Raw genomic sequence first — 10,558 nt, 5'->3', positions numbered from 1 at the left:
ATATTATTATTAAAATATTTTTATGTGAGTTAAATTTTAATATATAAAAAGTGTAAAATATTTTATATAATTATTTAATAATATATTATTTTAAATTATTTATGTCACTGATAAAAAAATAATTACTTTTATTAAATGTTACATTACATAATTAAATGTATTTATACAATTACTTTAAATTTTAGTGAAATCAATTACATTTGTAAAATATTTTTAAGTTTAATATAAAATATCTAGATAAAAATTTCGTAATTAAATCAACTAACGTTTATGTAATTTACAGTACATAGACAAAATTACGTAAACAAATAATAACATACATTTTTCATCTAATTCATCTGCTATTTTACATAAAATCATATAATAAAATAGTATAGACCAACCAAATTCATAACTCAAAATTCCTCTAACATTCTATCGGGTCATTCAAACTACTTACAGATATATATTGCTAGAATTAGTATCTATTGCACATTACTTCTACAATCAACTTAGCATAGGACTAACATGACAACTTGTTTCATATACTATAAACCTAAACATTAAAATAACAACATCAACCTAAAAGTTTTCTGTTTACCAACATGCCACATCGCATTCAGCTTGTTAATATTCGCATCGGGCTACTGAGCGCCCGCCATAACATTAAAGTCAGATAAGAATAAAGTGGGAGAAAAGTGTTGGAAAATCAAAGGTTTTTGTCTTCTTCCGAACATGTGAACGAAACTCCTTTTGTAGGCGTCGCTAAGCGTATTTAACGAATTAGAGTTATGCGTTTTTCGTTTACACTGTAAACGAAATAGCACGTTACACAACGCATGTGCACAATCACAGGGTCGTCTCGTTTTCAACCATATTTTGTATATAGTCGCGTAAAATCAATTTATTTACACTATAAACAAAATATGAGATACGACGCAATTTTGTAAAAACGCTGGAAATTATTTAAATCGGTAAATAATAGAATTATTTAATTTATATTAAAAAATCCTTATAATATATACTAAGCCATTTAACACTTTTTAATTTAGATGTGGGAGGAAAAATGGTGTAGAACGCAGATTTAGAGTGTATAGGTGCTTTACGCAAGTGTGGTGTCAGGAGTAAAAATCGGACCGTCCGATTTTTTAGTACGCAAATCGGAAGGTCCAATTTGTGTTTAAAAAATTAAAAAAATTTGATGTACACAAATCGGACTCCGATTTGTGTACATCAAATTTTTTTAATTTTTTAAACACAAATCGGAGGGTGAGCACGGGTAGCGGGTACCCGATTACCCATCCGAACCCGAACCCGAACCAATTAAATTGGTTCTGAAACCAACGGATAATCGAGTCTAACCCGAACCAAACCGATGACTTTTGTTAGTAATTGGTTCGGGTATCGATTTTGGGGGTGCGAAACCCGAACCAACTCGCGAACCCAATCATATATATATATGGCTTTTCTATTAGACAATGATTATTCATTATTGATATGTTTGAATTTTAATAAATTTAGTTTTTAATGTATTTGGTGTTTAACATGTTTGGATTATTTCTATTGATGTTACATGTTTATTGTACTTATTAAATTTTTAAGATAAAAATTTGGTTTTTCTTTTATGAATTTCAAAGTCATTGGGTAACCAATTATCCGAACCGAACCAATCCGTTCTTAATCGGTTTTGTTTGATTCGGATACATGTACAAAAAAATGTAAATCCAAATCAAACCAAACCAATTATATTTTGATCGGTTCGGTTCTAATTTTACCATAAACCCAAACCAAACCGATCTGTGTTTACTCCTAAGTCCGATTACCTTCACCAAAATGTAAATTTCCTCTTCCACACTAATCAAACTGTCTGATTAATAAGCTTAATTTTTTTTACAAAAATATCAAATGGTTCTATTTCTTCACCCCTATTTTAGAAAAAGCTATTCTCACATCCATATTTAGCACCCATATTTTTCACAATAATACACAACACACATATTTCTCATATCCAATAAAATGAGCCGCCATTTAACCATTAAAAATCACGACAAAAAAAAAACTATTAAAATTAAAAAATAAAAAAACGAGTGAGTTAAGCTATTGACGTACACTTAGCTAAGCCACCTACCCCGATGTACCCCACTCATAAATTCTTAGCTGTCACCTCACGGTTATGTTTATTAAAATAGCGTTACCGCCATTGGGAGGAACATTATTTAATTTTAATTTATATTATCTATCGTTGAATCTTTTTTAATTTTAAGCCAATTTCCTCGTTGATTTATATCAACGGTTTATTAATAGTTTAATGAAAATCAAAAGAAAAAGAAACATTATAATATGCGTGTTATTTGATATATCAATGAAAAATATATTAAAAAAAATAAATAATAATAATAATTATTATTATTGCAAAAGTCAACGAGGTTAAATTCAACTGGCAAATTAAAATTTGCTTCTAGTATGGGATACTCATTCACACAAATCTTGTTTAGCATTTAATTCTCCTTTCTCAATTGTCAACTCAGAAAATGTTATTATACAAAAAGTAATGTTAGGTAGTAAAAAAAAAAGACAGTAAAAATTTATTTTATTTAATATTAATTAATTATTGTAGTAATTAATGAATATTAAATTAAAATGCTAATGAGTAATAGTTCAAATGACATAGTCTCTCTATACTCAATTAAAAAGTTACGAGTTCGAGTCTTCTATGTGATAAAAAAAAAATACTAAATTAATGAATACTAAATAAGATAAATTATGACTCTTTTTAAATAATTTTCTTTCCGTTATAATAAATCCATGGTTACAAGTTATAACTCAACACTATTCATTATTTGACTGAGGAAACTTCAAATACTATCCAATCCAAAAGGCTCCTTTCTATTCTTACACATGATTTTCTTCAATCTTCTTCTCTTGTTCTGAACCAAGATGATGAAGCACATGAACTCGCAGCTTCTTCCACCATTTCTTGCATCAGTTGTTGTTCTTTTGAGCTCAATATCTGCCACTGATTTTGTCTTCAATGGCTTCAACTCCTCTGATGTGTTGTTGTATGGGAATGCAACCATTGACTCAAGAATCCTAACCCTCACACATCACCAAACTTTCTCAGTTGGTCGTGCACTTTACCATAAGAAGATCCAAACCAAGAAGTCAAATTCTTCTTCCTATGTCTACCCTTTTTCCACTTCCTTTATATTCTCCATGGCACCTTTTAAGGACACTCTTCCTGGCCATGGATTTGTCTTCATCTTCACACCAGTCACTGGCATATTCCATGGTACAAGCACTGCTTCTCAGAATCTGGGGCTCTTCAACTTCACCAACAATGGAAATTCAAGCAACCATGTGTTTGGTGTTGAGTTTGATGTGTTCAAGAACCAGGAGTTTGATGACATAAGCGCCAACCATGTTGGAGTTGACATAAACTCTCTCACCTCTGTTGCATCTCATGATGCAGGGTATTGGCCAGATGAAGATCATGATTCTTTCAAGGAATTGAAGCTCAACAATGGTGAGAACTACCAAGTTTGGATTGAATATGAGGATTCTTTGCTCAATGTTACCATGGCAAAGGTTGGTATGAAAAGGCCTATGAAACCTTTGTTGAATGTTTCTCTTAACTTGTCTCAAGTTTTTGTAGATGAGATGTTTGTTGGATTTACCAGTTCCACAGGGCAATTAGTTGAGAGTCACAAGATTCTTGCTTGGAGTTTTAGCAACACTAATTTTTCATTAAGTGAAGAACTAATTACTACTGGTTTACCCTCTTTTGTTCTTCCAAAGGATTCAATTTTCAAGTCAAAGGGGTTTGTTGCAGGGTTCACAGTAGGTATCTTCTTTGTTGTTTGTGTCTTTGTTTTGCTTGCAATGTTTTTTATTCGGAGAAAGAGAAGGCTTGAAAGGAAGAGAATGGAAATGGAAGATTGGGAGTTAGAGTATTGGCCACACAGAATGACATATGAAGAAATTGAGGCAGCAACAAAGGGATTCTGTGAAGAAAATGTGATTGGAGTTGGTGGCAATGGTAAGGTCTACAAGGGTGTTCTAAGAGGCGGCGCAGAGGTGGCCGTGAAGCGAATATCACAAGAGAACGACGGCGTGAGAGAGTTCCTAGCAGAAATTTCAAGCCTTGGAAGATTGAAGCAGAGAAACTTGGTTGCTCTGAGAGGATGGTGCAAGAAAGACATGGGAAATTTCTTGTTAGTTTATGAATACATGGATAATGGGAGTTTGGATAAGAGAGTGTTTTGTGATGAGAGCATGATGCTGAACTGTGAAGAGAGAATAAGAATCATCAAAGATGTGGCCTTTGCTGTGTTGTATTTGCATGAAGGTTGGGAAGAACAAGTTCTGCATAGGGACATCAAAGCCTGCAATGTGTTACTTGATAAAGATATGAATGGAAAGCTTGGAGACTTTGGATTAGCAAGAATGCATAGCCATGGCCAAGTTGCTAGCACAACAAAGTTGGTTGGAACAGTTGGTTACATGGCTCCAGAAGTGATCAAGACCGGACAAGCCTCGACTCGCACGGATGTGTACATGTTTGGAATCTTGATTTTAGAGGTCATGTGTGGAAGGAGGCCTATGGAAGAAGGTAAGCCACCTCTTGTGGAGTTTGTGTGGGGACTAATGGTTAAAGGGGAACTAATGAATGCACTTGATGAGAGGTTAAGAGCTAAAGGAGACTTCAATCTGCAACAAGTTGAGAAGGTTCTTCAGTTGGGATTGTTGTGTGCATACCCTGAACCAAAATCAAGACCAAACATGAGACAAGTTGTGAGTATTTTAGAAGGGAAGAACAATGAGGGAGGAGAAGAATCAGAGAATGAGAATGCGGATACTTGTTTGCTTCTAAAGTTGAAATCTGGGGATATTTTTTCTGAGTATTCTAATTATTTTAGCTATTCAACACACCCAACATTTGAAGATATTCGCCAGTCTAATACTTCTTCAATGTCTCTTACTTGGTCTAAATCTGTAGTTGAGGGTAGATGAATCTTTTCCCATCAATGCAACTATGGAGATGATGTGTTTAGGTGATGAATTTTTTGATCCATTTTATCACATTATATGATTGATGTAAATAATGTATCAGAGCATAAATGAATTGATGAACATATGATTGTGATCTAGTAATTCTTTTTAAACTCCTTGATTATATTATTGAGGACACTTTCATAGAAGAAATCCGGCTGTCAATTTTTTTCATATTACATGATGAGGAATGTTTAGCTTTTCTTTGGTTAACGTAAAGAAGCAAAATAAGCACAATGTTTTATTTATTTTTATGCTGTCTTAAGATTGCTGTTAGGTGAAATTTTTTGCTTATTCTGCACCTAATAAGCTAAAGAAAAGAAAGATACACATTACATAACCAAATGGTTTAAATATCAAAAGGCCACATTCCATAATTTCTGTCTTTCCATCCATAGCGCATTAGTGCAGCATACTTTTAAGTTTTGTGTTGAATGACCAAATTCTACCACCCTCAATGGTGAATGCTCCTGTACCAGAAAACTGTTTCTAATTTCATTCTAAGTATAACTTTAGTTTACATTGGTTATTTATTTATATTGGAGCAATATAAGATTAAGTGATTGACACTACCCACTATTACAATTATTAATTGTTAGTTATTCTTGTGTGTTAGATCTAATCTAAGAGCTTGTGTTTGGGAACCATGTGCTTTATGCCTTTTCATGTTCTTTTCATCCTTCCTCTGCCTCAAGTTTTGGGGTATCCTAGGGTGGTCAAAACCATGTACTATTCATTCATAAATTTGTCCCTAAGGCTGCGTTTGTTTCTGAGAACAAGACAGGATAAGACACTGAGAACAGGACAGGATAAGACACTGATAGACAGAGACACAAAATTTTGTGTTCTTGTATTCTATTTGGTGATAAATTAGAACAAACTATGAAAATTCAATTTATTCTTGTTTTTTTCATTCAAAAAATTTGATATGAAAAATTAACAAGAATAATGAAAGATAAAATAAAAAATAAGTTGTGTCTCTTGTTAGTGTCTTCGTGTCCTTTTTGTCAGGATGGACACAAAATATACTAATTCAATTCAGTGTCTCTGGACACATTGTCTCTGTCCATGTCTCTTCTGCTAAACACGATTTTGTATCTCTGTGTCCCTGTCTTAGTGTCCTATCTCTATAAACAAACGCAGCCTAAAATATCAAGTTCCTCTTAATGTAAGATGCAATTGGCAATCTAATGGTGGATTAAACTTGATGTATTGCTACATCAAATAAAACTAGGTGCATTCTAAAGTTTAGTCTGAAAATTGGTATCAAATATTTTCTATCTCATCTCATAATTCTTACAGTGATAGCATGTTTAACCTATTAAAATCATTTGGATGATCTTATTTTACCAACAAACTAAAACTCCAAATCAAGTCTCTATTAAATCATTGCATGTATTTGTGGGATGATTCCTCAGTCATTCATCCTTAAACCAAGGAGAACATTTTGGTGTTTTAACATTCCTTAGAGCCTTCCAAACAACACTATTACACTTGAATCCAGACCCAAATGCAATCTGGCAAACACGATCACCCCTTTTCACCCTTGAATTAAACTCAAGGTATGCCAGTTCATACCAAATGCTGCTGCTAGAAGTGTTGCCGAATCGCTCCAACGTCTTCCTTGACGCTTCCATGTACTCCTCAGTCAGCTCCAAATTCTTCTGAATCTCGTCCAGAACTTTCTTGCTTGTGGCCAGGATGCACATGTGCTCGAATGCCAGCTTGTAATCCGGAATGTACGGCTTTGTTTTCCTTTTCTTGAAGAGCAAGTTAGTGAAGAAATGAAGCTGCTCTGAAACCGGTAACACCAGAGGGCCTAATGTGGTTATGTTAGCCTTCAATGCATGCCCTCCAATTTCAGTTACATCTTTGCTTACCGAAATGCCCTTCCTTCCTTCACTATCTTCCCTTTGGTGTATACTTTTGTGGCTTCTATTGTCCATTCCCTTGTGAGTTCTCACCAACTACATAACAATGTCCATAGTATCATTATTTAAGATGTTCCAAAAGTAATACAGCGAAATCTGATTGCACGACTGTGTAAAATATTTACCTGTTTGAGTTCATACTTGGCGCGCCATCTATGAAGACGAAAATTGGATAGCATGACGGCTGCAGCCCCCATTCTAAAGAAGCAATTGGGAATAAGCATGTCAATGTCATTGCCAGTGTACCATGAAGAGCTCACAACTTCAGTGCTAACTACAAGGGCATAACTGCTTGGATATGCATCAAGAAGGTCTCTAGCTAGATCAATGGCCGTGACACCGGCGGCGCAACCCATGCCGCCGAGGTTAAAGCTGTGTATATCATGTCTAAGCTTGAAATGGTTTATGATCATTGATGAGAGAGATGGGGTGGTATTTAGTATTCCACAGTTTACTACAAGGATTTTGATATCATTTGGTCTTACTTTTGTGGCACCAAGGACTTCCTTAACTGCTCCAAACATCACCATGGACGCCTCTTCTCGCCCATCCTTCAACGAGGTTCTATAACCTGGCCGGAAAACTCCCTTTGGCATGTAGGTCTCGTCGCCTATCCCGGATTTCTTAAGAACTCGTTCTTTAAACTCAATGGTAGTATCATTGAAATTCCCAGATTTTCTAGCTAATTCAATGAACTCTGCCTTGGACACCTGCAAACAATGTCAAAACCAAAAAAAAACCATCAATAATGATATGTTACTAGCTTCAAGTTTGTTACTTGTTACAAGCTATGAAACAGGGACACTTTGTTGAATTGCCTTGTTAGTATATTTGATATATTTTGAACACAGACATTTATTCCATGTACATGCTTAGTTTTTATATTCAATTGTGTTTTAATAAAAATAAAAAAAAATCGAATACATTTAAATATCACCTGGTGTCACGCATGTCTAATCTTATTATTAATTTATATTCTTAAAACGAATTTTGAAATAATATATATTATTATTTATTAGAATAAAAAATTATTTAAAATACTTTATACAATTAAAAAAAAATAAAGACATTTAATAATAAAAAAAATTATTCTAAAAAATTATTAAAACGATTTAATTATTAAAAAAAATTAAATTATTAAAATTATTAAAAAAATTAATTTTTATAACATTTAAAAACAAAGATTAAATATTTTTTTATAAAAAAACAAATATACACTTATGTTATTCTTTTATTTATTTTAATATTAATTTATATTTTAATATCTATAAAATATTAAAAAATTATTATAATTTATCTAAAAAATACTTTATATTAATATATATATATATATATATATATATATATATATATATTTATTGTGTCTCTATCTTAAAAAAAAATAAAATTAGTATATTTGTCTATCTCGAATGGGGTCATATTTGTTTCCGTGTCACCTGTCAGTGTTTCATACGTTTCAAGTCAAAGTACATAAAAAAAATAGATAAAATTTAATATATATAATTGATTAAATTATATTATTTTTATTAAAATTAAAAGATAAATTGATTTGGTTAAAAAATTAGTAAACCAAATTTTGAAACTGATTCAAATTAATATTCTTTTTAAAAAAATTACTACAATAATTTTATTATAGAAAATAAATAAAATATTTTTATTATATATTTTTTGTAATTTTAAAAATCTTAAATTCTAACCCTATAACTACACAAAGAAAAAAAAAAGGGGTTAGAATTTAGGATTTTTAATATATATATATATATATATATAAAAGAATGTTTTAGTAATTTTTTATAATAGAAATATTGTAATTATTTTTTATAAAAAAATATTAATTTAGATTAGTTTAAGGTATAATTTATCGATTTTTTGACCAAATTAATTTATCTGATCTAATTTTAATAAAAATAAGATAGTTTAATCAATTATATATATTGAATTTTAATTTTTTAAAAACATCTTAAAAAAAAGAGATTTTAACCGTCTTTATATCTAGGGGTTCCCAAAAAAGTTTTATTGAAAATCTAAAGGCGAGTTCAGATTGCGTTTTGATGGAGTACCTTGTATTGATTTGGAGGGCGAAAACATGCGAAATCAAGCAAATAGGTAGAGCGAGGAGTGAAGTCAATATATAGATAGAGGAGGAAGAAGAAGAGTGGTGAGATGAATAGAGCCTCAGTGAGGCCATGGTTGTGATGAGAGAGATCTTGCCAAGTGAAGAAGTTTCCAAGATGAGCAACTAAAGCAGCAAGGAGTGGTGGTGCCAGCATCATTAACAAGTAGAGACGATGAGTAATGAGGTATCCATAACCCAATTTCACATATTTTAGGTTCACTGAACTAAGAAAATCTGGCATTCTAGGCCTCACTCTCACTGAGAATGACAGAGATTCACCATTCTGCACAATCTCTGTCGAAAACTCCTCATTTTCTTTTGACATGGGGAAATTCAAGTTATTATAGTTTTAATGCAACAAGTTAATGATAATGAGTATTGTTGAGACTTGAGAGTGAAGAATAATTAATAAATAAGAAATACATAAGCAACATGTGAAAAATATTGGACGGAAAAAAAGTTGATTTGATATACATATTTATAGGGTTGGATTATGGAGAAACATAGATGGTAGATGGTATAATAAGTTATGATAAGGATTTTAAGGAGCATGCAAATAGAATAGGGACATACATCAATTGTGCATGAATGCGTAAGACAAGCAGATTTGCAGCACCATTGAATTTGTATGCAATTATGGTAAGAGTAATTATTAAGTGCATGAATGCGTAAGACAAGCAGATTTGCAGCACCATTGAATTTGTATGCAATTATGGTAAGAGTAATTATTAATTGGAGGATGCTCTTATAAAGATGCATAAAACGTCTTTTTATAAAAACACTTATGTGTCGCATTATTATTAGATGTATTAATGAACTGGTTATTTTTGAATTTTTTAATAAATTAGAATAAAATCGATTTTTTATAACAATAACAATAAACTCAATTGTTATTAGATCCGGTCGAACCGACCAATTTACATAAACCATTGGATTATGATTTTATTTTGTTTTTTTTTAAACAAAAATCAGGATATATTTATCTTTTTATCACAAAATTTAAACATGATCCGATTTAAATTGTGTAAATCGATCGGATCAAATCGGGTTTAATAATTATAATGCGGATAATTGGGTTTATTATTGTTGCTATAATAAATCAATTTTGTTTTGGTTTATTAAAAAATAAATTATTAATCAGTTTAATAAAAATGTCCAATAATATCATGACACATATAAACGTTTAAAAAAAAGACATTTTTAGTATTTTTATCGAAGTGGTCTCTCTATTAATTAACATACTATGTTTAATAATTAAAATTCCATTATTCAATTAAAATATTGTATTATAAGTTTATTATAAAACAAATCATTAATTCATTATTGCTCTGTACTACATTATGCATGCATGCTTGTACTAATTTGAATAATTTTATCTTGGGGGTATACTCGTAATAAAAAAATGACTCTTGTTAATTTTGTTTAAAATATATTTATTATTTATGAAACTCACTAAATTTTATATGTATATGTCTAAATATGA

The 10,558-nt window shown here is 31.3% G+C and overlaps 2 protein-coding genes across 2 annotated transcripts; one reads left to right on the top strand and one right to left on the bottom strand.

Moving 5' to 3' along the window:
* Positions 1 to 2,810: 2,810 nt before the first annotated feature.
* LOC107624318 (L-type lectin-domain containing receptor kinase VII.1) lies at positions 2,811 to 5,181 on the top strand. The gene has a single exon (XM_016326817.3). It carries the CDS (start codon positions 2,917 to 2,919, stop codon positions 4,987 to 4,989), a length of 2,073 nt encoding a protein of 690 aa, XP_016182303.1. The 5' UTR covers positions 2,811 to 2,916; the 3' UTR covers positions 4,990 to 5,181.
* A 1,247-nt stretch (positions 5,182 to 6,428) lies between these two features.
* On the bottom strand, positions 6,429 to 9,400 carry LOC107622224 (3-ketoacyl-CoA synthase 15). Its single transcript, XM_016324105.3, has 3 exons — positions 9,020 to 9,400; positions 7,085 to 7,669; positions 6,429 to 6,995 (listed from the first exon to the last, which is right to left on the bottom strand). Exons 1-3 carry the CDS (start codon positions 9,398 to 9,400, stop codon positions 6,447 to 6,449), a joined length of 1,515 nt encoding a protein of 504 aa, XP_016179591.1. The 3' UTR covers positions 6,429 to 6,446.
* Between the last annotated feature and the right edge of the window lie 1,158 nt (positions 9,401 to 10,558).

Source organism: Arachis ipaensis, chromosome B10, assembly GCF_059453495.1.
Source record: "Arachis ipaensis isolate K30076 ecotype BB chromosome B10, ASM5945349v1, whole genome shotgun sequence".
Taxonomy (NCBI): domain Eukaryota; kingdom Viridiplantae; phylum Streptophyta; class Magnoliopsida; order Fabales; family Fabaceae; genus Arachis; species Arachis ipaensis.
Note: the sequence above shows the minus strand (reverse complement) of the source record. Positions and strands in the feature narration are given on the sequence as shown.

Coding starts and splice junctions, on each gene's coding strand:
- LOC107624318 (XM_016326817.3), top strand. CDS start 2,917: ATGATGAAGCACATGAACTCGCAGCTTCTTCCACCATTTCTTGCATCA.
- LOC107622224 (XM_016324105.3), bottom strand. CDS start 9,400: ATGTCAAAAGAAAATGAGGAGTTTTCGACAGAGATTGTGCAGAATGGT. Junction 7,670..9,019: donor GCCCTCCAAATCAATACAAG/GTACTCCATCAA, acceptor CATTGTTTGCAG/GTGTCCAAGGCAGAGTTCAT. Junction 6,996..7,084: donor CCAAGTATGAACTCAAACAG/GTAAATATTTTA, acceptor ATTGTTATGTAG/TTGGTGAGAACTCACAAGGG.